This window comes from Fopius arisanus, unplaced genomic scaffold (genome assembly GCF_000806365.1).
Source record: "Fopius arisanus strain USDA-PBARC FA_bdor unplaced genomic scaffold, ASM80636v1 scaffold00095, whole genome shotgun sequence".
NCBI lineage: Eukaryota > Metazoa > Arthropoda > Insecta > Hymenoptera > Braconidae > Fopius > Fopius arisanus.
This window is the reverse complement of record NW_011887834.1, coordinates 325,258-346,580: the sequence shown is the minus strand read 5'-3', so window position 1 is coordinate 346,580 and position 21,323 is coordinate 325,258. Positions and strand designations below refer to the sequence as shown.

The following is a 21,323-nucleotide window of genomic DNA, read 5'->3' as shown; positions in this document are numbered from 1 at the left end:
CTCTACTCAGAACTCACGAGTTTCCCTGGGAATTTTCACCATGGAAGATATCCATCTAGCCATAATGAAGAAAAACTTAGTTTCATCGTGAAAATACAACCCCGCTCAATGCTAACTATCATGGAGAAACATGTTTTTCTTCGTCGTACAAATAAAACACATAATTAACCCATTATTTATCGCCAGTCAGAATTCCCAAATTATGCTCCTGGCTTGCTAACTTCATGGGGGTATGCATATTGATTAATGAAATTCGGATGGATAACACCTGTTACACTATTGATTCAACTGCGGCTTCGGTGCTAATGTTTCGCATACAAAGCGTAAATATTTCTTCAGGGGGACTCGTCCTCTGCAAAATCCAGAGCTTTGTTTAATTTGTCATCTTTAGAACTCTCCAACTTACCATTTTCGAATAGTCCTGTTATTCTAACAAGTCGGAGCTATTGAAGATACAATGTTTAAATTAAGATACGTACAGACATGTTTTATTCAAACTAATGGCTTTGTCATAAAAATGGAGAATATTCTATAGGTGAAAATTTTTTATTCCCCATCGTCCTCTACCACCATTCATTCTGAATCCTCCATTTTGCAACATTTACCGACTATTCCAGCGCTCGTTATAACTTCATGCTTGTTAGAAAACTACTGTATCATTTCGAGTTCAGACACTACGGATGGCCTTTAACATGTTGAGGTGCCTCGTTAGAAACTCTCTTTACGGTTTTGCTAATCTCGTTCCTAATATGCAACTTCATCTATTGCTCAATTATCTCTGGAATTTCTACTGTAAAGATTTATTATTCTGATTTGGAGACTCGTTCTGACAAAAGGTAACCCAACATTTGCCTTCTCAAGTAGTCCTGTAGTAGCGGCTCTTTGAGATAAAATAAGACGGTGTTGAGGATTCCTCATTTTTATTAATACCAATTTATTAATATCAATTATTTATTCCAAGAGTAACAATATTGACAAAGTCTCTTATTTGAATTCATTAGCGTACTGCGCCCATCCATTTTGTTTTGCCTTCTCCAGCGGTCTGAATTGCACAAGGATGAGAACATAAGTTCCCGTCATCTCCAATATCTGCGAGTAGAAAAACATTATTACATTTATGAAAAGTATCTTTACTCGATACATCGAAGACGCGTAATTTCTTACTGATTTCAATAGAGAAGAGTCTAGTGAAAAAATTCCACAAGCATTAAAGGATAGATTTTTGTGTAACAACTCAACGGCAAAATTATTCAACTCAGACTGGACATTTTTGTTTGAAGAATAAGCTTCCATGATATCATAAACAATATCCGCAGTTCGAGCAGCCTAAAACAGAAATAGACATTTCTCAGATTGTAATTACAACTTCTGAGGTATTCCATGTGCAATTGACGCTTGTACGTACTTCAACATTAAATGCATTGACATTTAGACTCAGCATAGTAATGGGATACAGTGATACTAGCATCCAGAAAATGGAGTCGATGAAATCTTTATTAAAATTAATGGAGTGTATGAAGATCATAATATACAAATAGATAGTAATGATACAAAAGTAGCATGAATTGATAATAACGAGTAGCATTGGGAGCGAATAAAATTTACAAACTTCACACGAAATTTTATAAATTTGCCTTCGTGCTCGTTTAATCGTCTTTAAATTCTGAATGATTGCTCGATCACTCAAGGAACTCCTCAAAAAAAGTGGTTCTTCGTTCATTAAAAATGGGCATGTTGTTTGGGTGAGAAGGGCATTATTCAATTTTCGCAGTCGAATTTTCAGCATATCGATGATGAAATTGTATTGCACCAATAGCCAACTAAAGAAGGCCTCACTGATTGCCAAAGCCACAAGATAAAGTTCACCTCCCTCATTTGTCAATTCTACGATGAGAATTCCAATCCAAATGAATACCATGAACATGATTTTGATGTAGGGTAAAACGTCTTCAACTATATTGCCACTCATCCTAATAAGTTCACGACCGTATTTTCTATCAAATTCACATAATTCATTGCCAATTCGGATGATCCTCCCGTGATGTAGTGAATACAGAATGATGATTACGACAACTGATGCATTTGCCGCTACTGTCAGTACTAATGTACTGTATCTAATAATCGCAGAATTGTTTGGATACGGCAGACGGAACAAACGCGGTATACCATCAATTATTATCGTCATGAATAACATAATCATCAGAATAGTGTACGTAAGTTTTACTCGCGAATATGAAAACAAGAACGTGAATTTTTTTTTTTCGCCTGATGAAGATGATATTTTTATACGGCACGGAGCTAAGCCCAGTACAGATGAAATTATGTACGTTATTTTAAAGAGAACGAGCAAAATTGTCCGACGACTAACTTTCAACTTCATTGTACCGAGTATAATGTGGCAGTGAAGCGTTAATGTTCTTTTGGATTCCGTCCATACAGAAAGCCCCAGAAAAAATCTCCATTGTCATGTTTTTAATTTGGTAATTGATGTCAGCAGTTATCAAGGAATAATTGATGACTAGAACTATAATAGATAACAGATCATTCATTCCGAATCGATTATCCGTCGGTTATAGGAATAATGAAGTTGTCAATTTGGTTAATTCTCTCGGCCGAAAAATGAGGAAAAATATATTTGTTTGAGGGAATGAATGATGTTACTGATTTTCTCCCAAAATGTGGACAAGTTTGCAGCGTTAATGAGTCACTAATGCACGAACACCCCTTGGATTGATATAATCGGAAAACGATCGAGCCAAAGTTCTGAGGGCATAATCGAATCAAACGCTCTGACGGTCACTCTCAATGCACAATGCAAGTCAGTGCTCAGTGATGGGTTGGGATTTGTTGAGGACCCATTAGCACTTCCCCATTGATGGAGGATCCTTGAGTATGACTATTCGATGACATCGCCTGATAATACTGGATGATGAAAATTCCATTAGAGTTTATCTATCATCCGCAAATAATCGATAAACCAACGAGAGTAGAAGGTAATAGTGGAGATTTCTCCTGTTGCATCAAGAGTGATGCTATAATGGCGATATTTGCCCCAAAATAACTGGTGGATGAGAAAAATCAATGAAATATTGTGAGTGTGACCTTTATGGGTGAGAAAACAGTGACACCCAGGAGAAGAGGTTGTAGTAGGGGTTGTGAACTGACACATTTGCGTGGATGTGTTGAGGTGGTAAAAAATGGTGGAAGACAACTTGTATCTACCTGGAAGACCTTCGCCGATGGTGGTTGAGTACTGGTTGTAGACTATCTACGAGAGCCAAGGTAGTCAGAAGGGGAGGAAAATGGAGAGGGGGTGAGTCGGCGGCAGTGATGGAAGGAGGGGGTAGGGGTGAGTCGGTGGGAGGAATGGTGGGAGTGGGAGGGTGGAGAACCTGAGGGTGCGGCGTTGTGGGTGACGGCGTGGTTTTCAGTGTACGCGCGACCGCTCCCTGTCGCACACGGTTCTTGTTGTGGTGTATCACACACTTTCCATGTCACTTTGAACAACACCAGTGTATTTTCCATTAAGCAACATTCATTAAAATGTCTTGTTCCTTTTGAAGTTCACCGAGACTATGAGCACTGAGCAACTTCCTACTTCAACATTTCCGCTATGAAATTTTATTTTTATTATTTCCACTGATTTCAATTGAATCTTATTTATTCGAATCGATTGACAAGTGTTGAATAATTGATTTATTGATTGTCCGGGGAGACAATTCATCAGGCGAATGTGTCGAGTCAGGAGGAATGGACCCTCGTTAAAAGCCTTGTGCAGATAAGTGATCAAAGGGCCGAGAGGTCCCTCTGAGCCCTAGGATTTTCATCCGACAATGAACTATTCTATAAAGTACTACAGCTGGTGAAGTAACGTCGAAGCAAGTATGCACAGCGGTGTAAAATTGATACGTATACATTGTACTGAATTGGATACACCCGGTGCTCGGAAAGAACCCACGTGTTTCTTGTGAAGAACGTTTACGAGTTCAAACTCCTGGGGGTATAATTCAATATAGGTTGGGTTACTTTCCTAATTCGCTGAGACACCACCACAGTGATTTGGGGATTCTGAGGATTTCAGGTGTTCTACAAAGTGTCTCAGGGTCGAGGTCCCAGTCCGGAGATAACGATTGCAATAACGATTGAGGGAGTGATAGTTGGAATTTTTTGAAATAATGTCGCAGCAGAGAAGGAGTACAGGGCACGTAAGTGCTGGAGGAATACCATCTCACCTAGCATCAGGTGAGGGTGTATCAGGATCCCTTGAGGTACAGACACGGGGCATACCGCTGCCAGGAATGGTACCACCTCGTTCAATCCACGGTACTCCGCATCACGGTAATTTCGTTCACGGCTTCATTAATCCCCTTGGTCCAGCTGGTCTTGGTCATTCCACACCACAATCATCTCCACCCCACGTTGCAGCCGGAATTTCAACCCATCGACCACCCACCGCAACAGCAGCATTGCATCAAGGTAGGGCCAGGGGAGAGCGTTCAATGCACCACCTCTCGCATAATTCATGAGGCGATTTTTCGTGTACAGAGGGAAAATCCAAAAAAAAATGTATAGCTACTGGTTATGCATGGGAAATTGGCCACGCTCGAGAGCAACAACAGTTGTTCTTTTATTTTTCTGGGGGGTTTTGTTTTTCATCTTTTTCACCAGCTTTCTAACACTCGCCAAACTGATATACCTCTTACCCACTCGTACGAAAAAGACGACGTACACCATTTACCTTTACGGCTAAAGTTGGACCAAAGTTGGCTTTCTCAGATAGAAGTAGTGGCTGTGTTCTCCTGGCTTTATATTCCGGGCCAATATTGCCCGCAGCCCTCCGCCATATCCCCATTTTATTTATTTTTTCGATTTTTCGTAATGCCAGAACTTTGGCGGAAATGCTTGAGTGCATGCCTCCAACACCCGAAGTTCCTGCAAGGGATTACATTTTCGAGATATTTTCAAAGGGATTTTTTATGGAGAACACTGAAGATAAATGCGATGTATAAATTCAATTAACACCGCGACTTCCGTGTGATTTCCGTCTGGTGAAAATTCCTGAAAAGAATATTTTCCAGAGGACGATAACGATTTTCACTTGAATATAAATTCAAGCCATTTCTTCCACAAATATCCCATTCAACGTGCTCGATCAACATAAATCGCCTCGTCCATTGTACCCATTCGGTCATAACCTGAGATCGAATGCTCTGAATATAAATTCTCCGTTTGAAAATGTCCAATATGTTTCCACAATTACACGTACAAAAATTTTCTCCAAACCCACAAATTTACAATTTCATTGCGAAATTTTCGAAATGACAAAAAAAAGCTTGAATGTAGATCCCCCGCCTCGGAATGCGTGGAATTAAAAAACGACTAGAAATGTGGTGAAAATATTTGCGCAATTACGCAGAAATGTTGCTGCACAGTATGCAGTACAATCCCTCACCATCTCGAGGAACATACAATACGAGAATGGTATTGTCACGAGAATCACTACACGCTGTTCGACACCGCAGAGATGTGCCTACAGACGAAGTTACAGTGGCTATTCACCGGCATACCTCGGATGTTACTCCGCCATATCCGGATGAACAACGAGAAATTGACGACAGGAGGCGAACTGACTATCCTCCCCAACAGGGTACGTCAGGCATGAAGACAGCAAGCCTCAAAAAAAAAAAAAATCACGCGGCCTCACCCCAATGCATCCTGCACCATTTTATCAATTCAATACTTTTGCACTCACAGGAGAATCCACTGAATATCCCAAATTTTTCTCCTCATTTCTTCACCCATAATTAAAAATTCATGACTGCACCGAAAGAAGGGAAAATATCAACGCGCGCCCGGACTGGGTAGTGCGTACTGAATGATGATGAAATGATAACTTGCGCTTGAAATCGTTGTTTTTTTTTTTGGCGAGGAATATAATGAGAAAAAAGTGTGGCAACTTGTAGGAAAATTTATTGGAGTGTAGGGATGAGGGAGAATTTTTAGTCCAGGTGTTGTACAGCCCAGTGAGATGCACAGGTCGTCAACTTTGTGTTCCATAATAACGAGTGTGAAACTCGTGCTTAACGTTGCGTGCCAAGCTCAATACCAAATTACTCCCTCGACCCCTTGAATGGTTCCCTGAACTCCGCAGGTCGATCGCACTCTGGTACGGGATAAAAAAAAAAATTGACCGAGTCAATAACGGAATTGGAATGCACCTCATATTTTTCAGTGTTTTGCTCCACCTGGATTTTTAGTCCGCTTGTTCCATCAGTTGAATAATCCGAGTACGGAGACTCGCGTTGGCTTTGGAAATCAATGCAACTGAAATATATGAAGAGGAGTTGTCTGCAGTCAACAAGTTCTCCACCACCAGTTGTTGAATTCGTCCTCCACATCCAACAAACTTTTGCGGATGGGGTTTAGTGTGTTTCCGAGGGATTCGGTATGTTTCTATGAAGTCTGAGTGTTACAGAGTCCCTTCTCTGGCTGTGACATGTTATCTCTATTATCGGTTTCCGTTAACTTCACTCGGCAGAGGTGAAAATATATCCGAAATCAATGAGTAATTGTTGAGGGTGCAAAAAGCGATGTAGTAACGAATAAGTGACATACAATCAGCGAATTAATTTGTTGTAATGGCCGAGTGACATGTGATCAATTGGACTAATCTGTGGATAAAATGGTATTTGCGTGCAACAGTATGCATGACACTGATGTCGAATATAATGGAGGAGTGGACGATGCGCAATCCCAGCCCTTTCAATGGCTAACCGCGTGGAATGATCACGATAGAACTAGATCGATTAGGTCTTTCGTATGGTGAAACTGTCTGTCATGGAGTCACGCGATAGTCAATGCTCATCCACTGAAAATCCCATGTGTTTGCACTGGCAAATATTTATTCGCATTCCTCCCAATGTCATTTCACTGCTTTCAATGGAGTTGTGGTTAACTACATTGATTTGTCCATAAAAAAAAAAGAGAAGTAAAATGAAAAAATACTGAATTAAAGCTGTCAAGTATCGAGATTGCAGATAAATGAGTGCATAACCCGCGAGTGTATTTATATACACCCGGTCGTTTTACTTGTGCTTCAGTTCAATAATCCAAGTTGGCTGGTAGTATTCACATTGAGGCTTTACAGACACCTGAGTTTTAAGCCAGATAAAAGCACCAGTCGTTGTACTTGTTCTTCTATATTCCGACTGCGTCTCATCCCTCATCTCGTTTACTGGCCCTGTCTCCCTTTCCACTGTGAGGCGTGATACATCAGCCACTTTACCTCCGGCTTCAAGCCAAATACGGAAATACACAAGTTATGCTATACACCTTTAAACCAGGCTAGCTTTCTTCCAGCATTACGTACACGCGTGCGCCATTTCTACGTGCATTAGGCTCCTTAATACTGCCTTTAAAGATAACACCAACTCTTACGGCTAATGTGAGTTTGTTGACGTATAATGTTTAACATTCCATTGCTCGTTGCTCAACCGTTAGAAAATGCTATTCCGTATTACGAATAGGGGAGAAAATTTTTCAGTGAAGTTTTCTTTTTGCATTCGGAATTTTTAAACGTGTTGGAAAAATTTTTATTTTCGTTTTATAAATTAATATTGATGTCGAGCTAAATGATGTATACGTTCAATACTTTTGAATTATAGAATCAATCCTCTTCGATGGAAAATGCACTCGAGGGCTCACCCACATTCGTTTCTGTCTCAAAGGTAGAGGATAATTTTTCCTCCGAGTGTCATTGTGTGATCCATTCAATGTACCAAATATAAAATTGCGCTGTCTTTGTCCTCAATTCTTCACTTACTAATAACCCGTGCACTCACCTCCGCACTCATAAAATTTTAATTATTCCCAGTAGAACTCCACCAGACGTTTATTCTGAATATGCAGATTTTTTTTTACTCACTTGGAAAAAAATAAAATTAAACGTCCTCCATGGCAATTCCTGTAATTCCGGCTGACCGAAAAAGAAAAAAAAAATTAATCCAAATGCTCTAGGAATATTTAACATTGAGACCCGTGGAATTACGGGAAAGAATTTTGCATTATACACCGTATGTAAAGTATTCTTCAAAATATTATTTCAGTTACAAAGCTGCGCGAGCACTGGGACGAGACAAATTCAAAAGTTATGCAGCGAAAGACGCAATTGGATGCAATGTTGGGTGACAGTCAGAGATACGAGGCGAAGAGAAATGAGGTGGAAGTGTGGATCGATCGAATGGAGCTCAGGCTTACGAGAATGCGATCTGTGGGACACACTGCTGATGTTCTCGAGGCACAGCTCAGAGAGCAGAAGGTAAATCTTTCAGTCAATAAACTGACGTACAGACTTTTAAACCTGTCAATACCATCTACAATTTTTTTTTTAACAGTCGTATCACGCTGAACTCCATCAATACAAGCATCAAATCGAGCTGTTCAACCAATTAACGCAGAAACTAATAGCCGTGTACCAGCAGGATGACACAACACGAGTTAAAAAAATGACTGAAACGATCAATCAACGCTATAACAATTTAAATACCAGGTAAACGATGCGCAAAGAGTTCGCATTCCCTAAGAGCTAAAATAATTAAAAAAAAAAAAAAGTGATGAGTGATAGACTTTGAAAAGCGTATTTTTTATAGACTTTCGATGAATAACGTATGAAATGGATGACCCAATTGCTTTTCAGCATCATAAACCGTGGAAAGCTGTTGCACTCAGCGATGAATTCACTTCACAATTTCGATCGCTCATTGGATAAGTTTCTGGCCTGGCTGAGTGAAGCTGAATCCTCGATGGAAGGACTGGAGGCTGAGGCTGATAGACTGGGGAGCAGAAGGGATCAAGGGGCACTCAGACGACCTCAACATCAACTAAAGGTGAGTCCAACTGGTTATTTTTCATCCACCATTCACAGCGATGATTCACGTTGATTAATTCCATTTGAATCAGCGAAATACGACTACTCCAAAACTCGATTCAGCCGCGTATTTGGGGACAAAATGAAGCTCAAAATAAATCAGTTATACTGTTTAGTCACTGATAATTCCGCCACTCATTCAAATTTCGGTGAATTTATCGACATTCGCATTGAGTTGAATTGAATTGGTCGAAGGAAATCATACTCCATAATTAATTCAATACTGTTGAGCGCAACGTGAGCGATAGAGTCTACTCTCATTTTAAACGCCTAACGCTCATAAAGCGATTTTCTCTGCATACCGTTCTCTCCATATTCTATCCAGTAATTATTCAATTTAATAACATCCCCAGACTCATAAAAACGTACTACCCCTTCTGGTAGTTTTAATTGTTACGTAGAAAATGATTTCCCCACTTTATTAAGGGTGTAAGCGAAGTGAAGAATAGCTATCCAACAATTGGAATTGCACACGAGGCAATCTAGAACAGCGAGCCACTTTCTCTTTTTCGCTCCATAGCACCAAACACCGCTGGAAAAGCGATCGATAGAGCACTCGCCTCGAGCGTTTCACATAGCTTGCGAGCTTATTCCAATGGGATCACCTAGATAATAGTCATTCATTTTTCTCCCTCATTTTTTAAAAATAATATCACCAGGGAATCGAGATATATAACTTCCGCGGTCAGTTATTCATCGGGCTCGAATGCCTCTGCGAGTTTGAAATCTATTATTTCATATGCTATTGAAAATCGAGTTTTGCAACATAATCGTATTTTTTATCCCTTGACCAATCGAATTGTCTAATATTTTCCGAGGGCTGTACATTATTCAGAAATATGCAGTCGACTTAATCTTTTTGGACCCTTTGAGATATTAATACGCGCGAAAAAAGATTTCCCTGGAAAATTCCGAGTTGATGAATATTTTACGAAATTCTCAATCGTCTTCACGAGAGAATTAATTTCTCTACTTGCAATTTTTCGACTGTTTCTCTTTATCCCTCGAACGGAGAATGGAAAATTAATCCTGATTAAAGTTTTCGTAATCTCCCGGGAAAACGGAATGCGAAGAATTTTCATTACACCGAGTGATCAATGTCTCTTTAGCCACTGGCATCCCCTCACCCGGAACAAGCACGAAAAATAAAATATTCCGTACCTTTCCCCGGCTTTTCCGATCGAAATGGTCCGCGCATGCGCACTGGATCGCGACAGATGGCGCTGGGGGATGTACTGAAAATGTCGGTACAACAGGAGGGATGAAAACCGAGTGATAAGAGGGTAGTTTGGGTAGTCTACTGTACCCGCTGATAAAATTACCCCGACAATTCGCGACGTCGGATAATAAAATTTTCCACTGATAAGAGCTTTCGCGATGTACCCAACGCGCGTAATGTAATTTTCATTAACCCTCTTCCACGGTATCGAATGAGTAACACCATAAAACTACGTTATTCCCGGTCACTAAAGCACCGTTTTTCCACTCAACTGAATTATTTCATTAGAGCCGTACTTTAATTTCAGCGTCTACTTCATTTAATCTCTCCCAGTGTAGAAATGGTTATTGCACGTTCTTTCAGCTTGCGATAAAACTTTGTTGTCACTGTGGATTTAACACAAATACGGGGGTAACATGCGCGATAGTGAGACTCCCAGTCTCTCGGTGGCTTAACAAGCCCAATAGTTTGGGGTAGTTTCCCTTACGGATGAAAAGTCAAGTCCAAAGCCAGATAACACTGATAACGTTACAAGCAGATGTCGCCGCCTAGTGGTTACACTGACAAACTTTACAATAAGCTCCCATCCCTCTCGTCGACTCTTTCCTAAACTCCAAAAACCGTATATCAGAGTTACGTGCACCAGAGAATTCCTTTTAGTATCTAGTATCAGTCCGTATGTCTCGGCCAGAAGGCTCTTTAATATGCTACCGAAAATTTTAGGAGTCGATAGTAGGAGCTCTCAGAAAAGAGCCTCCACTTCTCTCCATACGAGTGTACTCACTAAAGCATGCCGGAAAATTTCATTTGCAAATAATCTCAAATTATTTCTATCCATTTGGTTCATAAATATTTCATAAGCTCTCACCGTCGCGTAAATAACTCCATGTGTTTCAATAACTTTAACTCGAGAACGGTTGAGCGCACTCAGTCATAAAGGTAATGGCATTTCGAAGCTTTAAAACTATTTTCATGTTTTGAAATTTTAACATTGAGATTGTGGATGGGATTTTCATGCTGGAGACTGATCGCTGCCATGATTCTTGGGGACTTGGTTGGGTTTCAATGGTGGAAGGCTCTGAGTAGGGGCATTTGGAATTCTGGAGGGATGCTCTGCAGTTGGCAGTTGACATCGTAAAAAATAACAGTCTATGAAAAATCTCGGTTTCTACTTTTCTCTGGTATTATAACTTGGTTTTATGTGTTTATCCCTCGGGGAATTACGCTATCCAACGCAGAATACACGACATTTTTTTTTCGCTATTCTCGGGGTCTTCTGGGGGCGCATGACGGTTTATTGAAAGTTGGATGCTTGATGGAAATAGTCCTCTGCATGAAATCCAATAGATGTGAACTTCTGGTTGCGTCTTGATTAAATTCGGTGAATTAATGATTTTCCATTACCCCGCTTTGGTAATTTAAGAAATTAGCTAATTGGGTCGTGGTATAGAATGTGGTTAGTATAATGCATATTACTCGGATAAAGCCCGATTAAATTGATTAGCATCGACGAAACGAGGAAATCGCTGATTTTTATTTTTTATTCTCTCTTATTCGTTGCCGTGCGGTATATCCGTGTATGAGCGCGCGAATTAACATGCAAATACGCTGAGGAATTGTGGAAAGAGACCGCATTGAGAAGGTTGGAGGGAAAGGATTGAAGTTGGGGAAATGTGTGTAACCACTTGCGGATTCATTGAAAATTTCTCTCTAAATACACCCGCGCACGCCGTTTATTGGTATATTCCACGAAATTCTGTAACGAACCTTGAGTCACCAATCTTTCTCATGGACAAATATTGATGATTAATCCCTCTAAATCACTGGGTCGTAATTCCCCCAAGAAGAAACACCAATTACGTGGTAAAACCTGTCAGTAACAAAAGCCAGAGTGAGACATGTATGCAGCACAATTGAATTGTTCACAATTGAGCCATGGATTTATCAATGGATTCCCATGAAATTGCAATTGACAGAGGGTCAAATCAGACTTACAAGTAAATTCAGTTGACGGGAAAAGAATGGAGTTGCGATGAAGAAGCACTTCTTCACTGTTGAATTTCCTGGAGGCACTGAATCGAAGTGCATTTCCGCTGGTGCCAGGATAGATGTAAAAATATCGGGCTTATGGCTGAGTGAAACTCCCGGTGCCAGTTGTCGTCGAAAAATAGGAGCGTAAATTGAAACGTGAATTCATCGGGGAATGCCATCGTCTCATTCACATTTCAAACTCGTGGAAAAATAAACTTTTCGATAATCTACGTACAGGTATTGCCCGAGGGTACGCTTCAGGTGAATGGCTTATGTACTTTGATGGCCAGCCTATCGATGAACGCTTGACGTACATCAGGTCCCTGGTTGGATAAACGATCGCCTCTCACTTCATTCAATTCCCCTCGTCCATCATAACTCCTACGGGGAGAGAAAAACTACCTATACCCCAACTTTTTCCATGGAATTCAAAAACCACTGGTTTTTTTTTCCACCATTATTCAGCCAACCCGTTGTATTCATCTTTTTAATCCTACACTCGCTTCTTCATCCTCCCATCTCGATGCAACGCTGAAACGAAGTAAAATCATCAGTTGTTTCAGCTCAATGGCTGATTCAGCGCTATCAAGGCTTTTATTAACACTTTGAAATATCGCTCTTCATAAGTTGGTGAAAAGCGAGTTTGTATCTACTTGCTTCTAAAACCCTATTTCTCAGGAGAAACTTTTTGGGTATATAGACAAACATTGTTGAGATTCAATTCTGGGTAGACTTGAGGAGTACTTGAAGGTGGAGAGGAGGCGCATATCCCGCTGCCATTTTCACGACCAGTAGCTACCACAGGAGAGAGAGAGTGAGAGAGTGAGTGAGTGAGTGAGTGAGGGAGGGAGGTTCACAAAGGTGCTGGGAGAATAAACTCGATTATTTCAGCACGAAAGCGGCCATTTCTAAGCTCGTTCTTTGCCATTGTATTCGCCATTCTCAGTGTTCGTTCTGCTCCCCAAACTCCCCCATATTTCTTTCATATCCCCTATTTTTTTATATTTAACGAAGAAGTGTTCCTCATCTTGCTTCCATTTCACCACTCACTTCCCCAAGATTTTATTCCCTTTTCCCTCTCACTATTCATAATGCCATTTTTTACTCCATCAACCTTTTGATGACTAGACGAGATTATTGCCATTTTTTTTTATCACGTGTGGCCAGTCGCTTCGATATTACACCGTCAAAGGAACAATCTTAGCGATTGGAGCGTGTGGCCGAGGCGCCCTGGGATCGAACAAATTTCCGGAACAATTTATTCTTCCCCAGCTGTGGTATCGTATACCATCGCCTCAGCTCGACCATGCTCTAAGACCATCTATCCTCGTGTCTATCGCTCCTACGGATTCATCCGGATGAACAGCTTTTGAAAGTCATTCATTTCGAAAAACGTTAAAATTGAGAGAGAAAAATATTTGTTGATAAAAAAAAGCTAGTCTCGGTGAGAATCAGCAAATTGCGTTTTTTTATCTTTTTGGTTTTGGTCGAAAAATGCAAACACATGGGACGAAAAAAATAATGAGGGACCAAGCTGGCAAGTGCGATGATGTAAATTGGAGGTCTCCGCAACCGAGGTGACGAACCTGGTCTTCTATTCAAGTGGGAGTGTCTGGGGGTTATTTGATCTCTTTGACGATGATTTCGTCTTTCAGCAGAATCACTCAAGCGTTTGATGACCCTGTTACCAGCGCTATCGTCAGCTCCACACCGGCTAGATCTCAAATCTATGATAAAAGAGAATTGAAATGAAATGTTTCTATTCGTACGATCTGGTACGATTCTATGTCCTGATCTGTCCAACAGTATATCGTAATACACCTTCCGGATCCACTGGTTATTCCTCAAACATACCAACACTGGAGATATTGGAAAAATTTCCAGTTTCACGATTTTTATCCAGTTTATAGGGGAGAGATATATGAAAAATTCCAACCGCGATTTACGTAACTCCAGAGGGGTGGAGAAGGGGAGGGCTTGAGCTCCGCCGCTTATCAAAAGAGCATATTCCACATGTGGAGAGAATTTATGTTCAGTGAATCTGCACCGAGTTAGGTTTTTTTTTTTACCAGACCCCACATTCCTGGATATTTTGACTGGCTAGTGGAACTGATCTTTAGTAATTCAAGTGAATGGAGTAGACTGGTAACTGGACTTGGTTTACGTGTGTGCAATGCTGACAAACGCGCAACGATAACTCTCGACCGAGTTTCAAGCCGAATAAGTGTTTTCCGATTGTCGCCCCAATAGGGTTTAAGCTGTATATCGGTGTGTACTAGCATCACCGATAAAAGTCGTTTCTCCATTTTGTGCCAGTGTTGTCCAACAGGATACTGTTGGCAACGGGGGTGGAGTTGGAGGGCTGGAGACAAGTTTACTCTTGGCTTGTTCTTTCTTTTTCGGGGCGAGTCGTTAATCCAGTGCTTTTCCAGGGTGTTAATCAATTTTCCAGACGATTCTATTGTATTCGGAGGGTTTGCGGGATAAGGAATGTAAACACATTATTATTTAATACCTCGGGTAATCTGGGATGGAATTATCTTGTGGGTGGTTTATTCGTTTTGTCAGATTGGAGTCTATTTCTGTGCTCTGAGGAGCTCACGCTTTCGGAGATCCATATGACACTCCAAAAATATGCTTCAATCTACAATATTTCATAGTTTTAGTGTATTCCATTCTCAAAGCCATACCAATGAAAATAAAACGGATATTAAAATAGAAGAAATAATAAAAAAGAATATAATTTCAAACGACACGCTCGCGGATAAGTACACAAGATAAAAATATAACGAGACAAAGGAATGAACGATCGGACATAAAGACGATTGAGCTAGAAGGAGCGAGTATATACCCAACAATATCTTTGAGTCACCGCGAATGTTTCATTATTGCTGGAACAAAGATGCGATAGTGATCTCACCTGTTCTAACAGGTGAAAGGTTTATGAAAGATCTAGACAGCCCCACCATTTTCCAACTTTAATAATCCATGGAAGAGAATCTTGACGATCCATTAAATTCTATAACCGGATAAATGTCTTCCCTGAATTTATGACAATTACTCAGCGTACATGCACTGGAAATACCCGATTTATCGGTTATTCAAAATTGTGATTGTGAAATTTTTTGAAGGAAAAAAGACAATGTGAGATCAAATTGTAGATTGGTATTTGATTGAAATGAGAATTTTTGTGGGTGTAGGAGGAGGAGGAGAGAGTGAATAGGATAGAGACATTTACCTTAATCAGGCTGCCGGATGAAAAGGCGGAAAAGCTCTTTTCCGTGGATGAGGATCACTAGGGCAAACCACTGTGGATGTATCATTAAAGGGAAGCGTGCCAACCCCCTTAACTCGCTAACCCATATTTCAACAGAAGCACTTATACCTACCGACTATTCTTTCCTCACAAAGCCACTTGTACAACTCGAAAAAATAGTCGTGCAAGGTGAGAGTTGAACCACCCATCCACAACCCATCGGTGTGTGGATGATGGTGGATGTGGGAATGTTGCTCGGGGAGAGCCTCTCTTCATATAGAATATTATGAAACTCTCTTTGCGTGTGATTTCTTTTATTCAAGTGTACCTCACAGCGGTGACATTCGTTCTTTTATCTCGCAAAATGTCCGGGTGAGCTTTTCAATTATTTGAGAGCCACTCGAGCGACTTAATTAGATTCATCAGCAAGGGTGACATCGATTTTCACTTGCATTCGAATGGAGAATTGTGAAATTAGCGGGAGGTTGAATTTTTTTTTTAATTCAAGTTTTTCATGTTGAATTTTTTTATCGAACAAATTGTGGTCGATGAAGTGAGCCAAATTGGAAGAGAAATTTTGCGGGACTTGAGCCCTTTAACGGAGAATAGTCACGAGGGAGGTGTGGAAGGAGGCGGAAAATAGCCATTTGTCCCCCTCTACTCTCGTCTAAGACATTTTGAATTGCCAAATGAAAAGTGGAGCTCAAACCACTGGTGGGTATAGAGGGCAAAGGCACATGATGGGATGTTGTTCGTTCCTCGTTTAGCGTTTCCCTTCTGACGTGGTTAGCTAGTACCCGTTAACGAACCCATTGTGGCAGCTCGGCCAACATTTGCTCCCACTAATCCCACGTGTTGTACGCGGCTTCAGTGTCTCCTCACCTCACTCTCTCTCCCACCCTCATTGCAATCCCCATCTTTCTCATTCTCCGCATCTAGCCCTTTCCTCTCCACCTGCCTAGGGAGTACAATGGAATTGCATGGCTCAAAGTCTTCCAACCAAGAGGAACTCCGGTGCTTTCAGGGTAGGGCAACTCCACCACGAGTTCAAGTTTATTTATTCAACGCATTACCGATCATGTCTCAGCGATTTTCATTATTTTTCACTGACACTCTCATTCTCTCTCCTCTCTTCTCCTTTTAGATTAAAATTCATTTCGAAGGAAATTTCATTTTTTAAAATGACTTTTTAATTGATGGCTGTGAAAAGTTTAAAGCAACTTGCGCACAGTATGTCCAGTCGCTGCAACCAGCCAAGTTTGTCTCCGCGGATTATACTCTGACACTATTTTCCCTACGTAAACCCCTTCAGCCTTTCAGCCACCGGAATTCACTCCACCAAATTCTCCCTGGCATCTCCCTACCCCGGTGAAACTCCCGCCCCCCCCCTCAAACCGCGACTTTACCATTTTCCAGGTATCTAGAGTGAACTTCCCGCGTTTAATTTCTTTATCCACAAAACCACCGATCTTTTATTATTTTATCACAAGCCACTGCTGCCAGCACACCTCATCCTGACAAATAATTAATCAACTTAGTCACACATGCTTCTACGTGATGCAACCCCCAAAGTTCGTCGACCCTTTTTGGGGTAGCGAGACAGGGCAAGTAGAAAATTTGATTTACCCAAGTCTACCCGACCTTTTCAATATATGCATCGTGGGTGAGGCTCATGAATCCAATGATGAATGCAATGTGGAGTTTATGAATGCTGAAAGAGTTTATGAAAGTCGGTGGGATCTCCGGGGCGAGTATACTGTCTCTTATTTATTCATAAAACTTTGAGGAGGCAAGTGACTATTTCTGCTTTTCGAGAGTAGCTCAGATTTCGCATGACAATATCAGAAAGTTATTGATTTCATTCATATTCATATTAAAAAATGAAAAAAAAAATTATTTTTCATTTCTCCAAAGAAAATCTAGAAAGTGGATTTTCTCAAAACTCAAAGTGGAAAATTAAGTCCCGGCTTTAGGAAGTTTCAATGATGTAGTGATTGTAGAGGTTAATATATTCTCGAACTTTACATTAATTAAAAATTCAGATCAACTTGACACTGAATATTCATGTGCAATTGAAACTTCAAGTAACTCACCATCTTTTTCTTTTCATTCGGCTCGAAACTTATGAATTTATTTGGATTTTTGGATTTTTGGATTTTTATTTGGATTGAATTTTGGGAACGTAAAAATCGGTCAATCACTCCATATAACCACATTCTTTCAAAACAACGGTAGAATTGAAAAAATTCACCCCCTCAAGCTATCAAAGTATCAATCCCCGGAGTGATGCCCATACCATGAGGTTTTTTTCCTCGACCTGCAGCCACGTGACGACCTGAAAAGCCCTTCAACCTGTCAATTGGCTCTTGGCACACGCCTCGTCCAAGAGTCAAGTCAACTAGAGTTGCAATAAAACATTGGAAAGGGTACGCACGGATGTCGGCAAAAAATGGTATAAAGGTGGCAGAAAGGGGTGGAAAGGTGGGGGGCAAAGGGGTGGACAGGGGAGGGAGAGAAGGAGACGTGGATGGTGGGTAAAGCCCAAGGTGCGGAATAGTCGTGCATCGGTGTTGCACGGTGAAACATGTTGGACGGATGTTGTGTGTGCTTGGACTAGGGTGTATAAAATGGAAAGATCAGAGTGTTTGAGAGAAAGCGCCGGTGAGGAGCGCAGTGATGTTGCGCTGGAATATTGAGTTTGGCGCAGGCGTGTCGAGAGAAGAGACAACTCGAATCCCGCCTGCCAAGAAATCCAACAACGCGCCACTCCGCCCCCGGCACCGCAGCCACGCGACTGCTCTCTCTCCTTTCTAACCCCCGTCGTGTTACGTGTCAAGTGTTAACAGTACTTCCGCTCTTATCATTTATCGTAATCTCCATTCAATTACAAATTACTCAATTTTATTTAGTTAATCGTCAATTTGGAAACCCCTGGCCCTCCCCAGCCCCTCAACTGCCTTCTATTTCTTGAATTTTTCATTTTACCCACTTTTGCCGCGAGGTGTGTGAAACGTGTTAAGAGTGACCGGTTATTAGAGCTCATTATCACTGGCCTAATACTCAACGCAACTATTAACAATTCAATAAAATAGGTGCTAATTATTTAATAGAATACAGAGATATATAATCGTTGATGAATTTACATTAGCCAGTTGATAGTTTAATTATGATAAAAGTTGAATAGATTCATAGTTGAATTGTATAGCACTTGATTGACGTGTTTGAATCTCGTCGATAAATCAAGGGATATTTTATTCAAAGTTCAGACGGAAATATATATCCACCAGTTAAAAGTACAACGACGAAGAAACAGTGCATCGAGTTGAATACATTGGTAATGGTAACCGACAAATTTATCCATCGATTCGGTAATTCCGAGGAAATCTAACGATGTAACCTGATTATTTTCTGGTTGAGTATCGACTAACGAAATCTGCATAGTATCAAGGAATTTTTTTTCGGTGTGGGCGGAAGCAAGTAGCACGAGTCAAGAGGGGACAGGGGAAAAAAGCGTCGGCATCTGGAGGCTTTTTAAGTGAACCGGCTGGTTTGAGTTACACCCTGGACGCTAGCGTATTTTTATTCCCTGTTATCTCGATTGTTGGACCTTTGAAGCAAGAAACGCCGTAGTCCAGATTAAGTTTCAAGGGCACGAGTGCCCCTGGCGGTAAAACAACCGAGTGGAGTAACCACGCGCCAACTCGATGCAGTGGATAGGATTAGTGTTGGAAGAAGAGACTGACAAAGATAACATTAATCAAGGTGAATTGGTATTGTAAGTTGAGTAGTCATAGCAACCGCAGGACTTGTCATTGAATTTGGCCTACTTGAGATGCTTATTTGAGGTCCAGTGAATGGGGCAATCATGCCGAATGATAAAACAATGGCGATGCCAAATAGTCGATTGACAGAGATGAATCAAGGAATTAGTAAATCGATGGAGCGATATGATTGATCTCGGAATTTAGATCCACACCTTTGGATCCCGTTATTACATTGCAAATGGGCGAACCGATATCTGCCCCAAGCCCCCAATCAAATGGCGGTGTCAAGCAGAAACCAACGACTCTGAATCTAGCCGTGGGCACTGGATACTACCGCAACTCAAACGGACGCATAGGCCTGAATGATCTTCATCTGCAGGCCGTTGGTGGAGGTGGACGGAGTGCTATTGTTTCAGGAGGTTCACGCACAAAATCAATATCACCAAATCCACCCCCAGATAACGAATCCACAAAGCTCTCTCAATTATCAACATTACCACCAGCATCTTCATTATCAACAGTGTCCGGATGGAATGTATCAACCGATCGGGAAATATTGGTGGAATCACAACCGCCACCACCACCAGCCCCCCCAAATCCTCCAGGCCCCCATCGTTCACCGATCTCAAACACCAATGAACATCAGTACTTTCAATCCAAGTCGCATTACTCACCGCAACAACAGCACGATCCCCAGAAAGCCGTGTCCCAGCAACAAATACCCCAACCACAGCCACGCAACAATCGTCAATCATCACCAATTGGACAACTTTCAGTACCAAGTCCAAGCCACAATGGTTTCACACTGTACACCCCACCCGCCCCAATACCATCATCTGGAACAAATAAAGTGCGTCCAACTCTCAACGGTTTATCCCAACCTCCACCACGCCGTCCACACAGCATTGCCGCCCCATCATACAGCATCAATTCTCAGCACGCCTATGGCCAATTTAATGGACGTTCAGCGATACAAATGCCCGCCGGTAATGGAGTTAATGCCACCAGTGCTGCATGGACAAATGGCACTGATGTCATCTTCAATACAACACCCACCGTCAATCCAACGTACGCCGTGCCAAGACGATCGCAATCAGTCGCCAGCACTCCTGTCTCAGGTGTATCAGGTGTGCCAATTGTCCAGCAGCAAAAATCACCGGGAATTCAACAGGAACAAACGAGCCTATCAAATCCTGCTAAAACGGGCGCAAGAAGTGTCGCACCACCATCACACTGGAATGGCCAACTTCAGCAATCATTACCGAGAAGACCGCACAGTATTGCCAGCACACCAGTTACACCGGGCGCATCAGGACCCCCTACCAGCAGTGCACAATTACAGTGGGGTGCCTCAGGGATGGTACTTCATCAACCGATCCCCCGGCGAGCATATGCCTCAACTCTACCACATCCACAACCACCAACACCCACATCTCAAGGAGTTGCACTCAGTGTCATAAACGCCCCTGGTAACTGCAATACTTGGACACCTGGTGCTGCTCTTCGACATCGGCCCCACAGCATAGCATCAACCCCCGTGGGTGCACACACACCAGCATCCCCATCCGATTCGGGCTATCGCTCATTGCCATCATCCGCCAGTGACTATCAGCTGTTAAAATCACCGCAAACACATCAATACCATAATCACAATAATCAAAATGATAGTCTCAGTGCTGTACGACGCTTATCACTACCGGCATCCGCTCAGAATATTCTCAGAGCTTCAGGACCCAAACCAAGTCCTACATTTCATGGCCTACCTTTCCGCCCCTTTACGTGCGGTGTTTCGCCCAATGGTAATCCCATTTTTCTCGGGTGCACTCATCTACATAATTCCAATAGTGGAAGCAGTGTGAGCACCACAGGCAGCACACGGGTATCAACACCAGCTACTAGTCCTGCACACGCTCTCACCACCTCTCAAGCCATTCAGCAGTTATTAGCTCAGCCGCGAAATGGATTCAAGATTGTCGATGACAAAGTATCACTCTTTATTGAGATACTCGATACGCAGGAACGATTCGCCCAGGTTAGTCTTAAACTGCTATCAATCAATCACTCAATTAGATCATCTCTTTCAATGCAAAAAAAAATGCTCAATCCGAGACTTGGCTTCTCTTACTT

At 41.7% G+C, this 21,323-nt stretch overlaps 2 protein-coding genes across 9 annotated transcripts in view; one reads left to right on the top strand and one right to left on the bottom strand.

The window, feature by feature from the left end:
• Positions 1–21,323, top strand: part of Dys (Dystrophin) — a 129,676-nt gene that overhangs the window by 50,164 nt on the left and 58,189 nt on the right. For all 7 annotated transcript variants that reach the window (XM_011312016.1, XM_011312011.1, XM_011312017.1 and 4 more), the window contains 3 exons: positions 8,106–8,317; positions 8,394–8,548; positions 8,696–8,885. In XM_011312016.1, the coding sequence (XP_011310318.1) occupies positions 8,106–8,317; positions 8,394–8,548; positions 8,696–8,885 (557 nt within the window). The remainder of the gene's footprint in view (positions 1–8,105; positions 8,318–8,393; positions 8,549–8,695; positions 8,886–21,323) is intronic.
• Positions 953–21,323, bottom strand: part of LOC105270821 (gustatory receptor 68a-like) — a 72,006-nt gene continuing 51,635 nt past the window's right edge. For both annotated transcript variants that reach the window (XR_892599.1, XM_011312007.1), the window contains exons 2-3: positions 1,165–1,326; positions 953–1,089 (exon numbers count right to left, since the gene is read on the bottom strand). Coding sequence is in view for 1 of the 2 variants with exons in the window: in XM_011312007.1 (XP_011310309.1) it covers positions 985–1,089; positions 1,165–1,326 (267 nt within the window). In the remaining variant the exon portion in view is untranslated. The remainder of the gene's footprint in view (positions 1,090–1,164; positions 1,327–21,323) is intronic.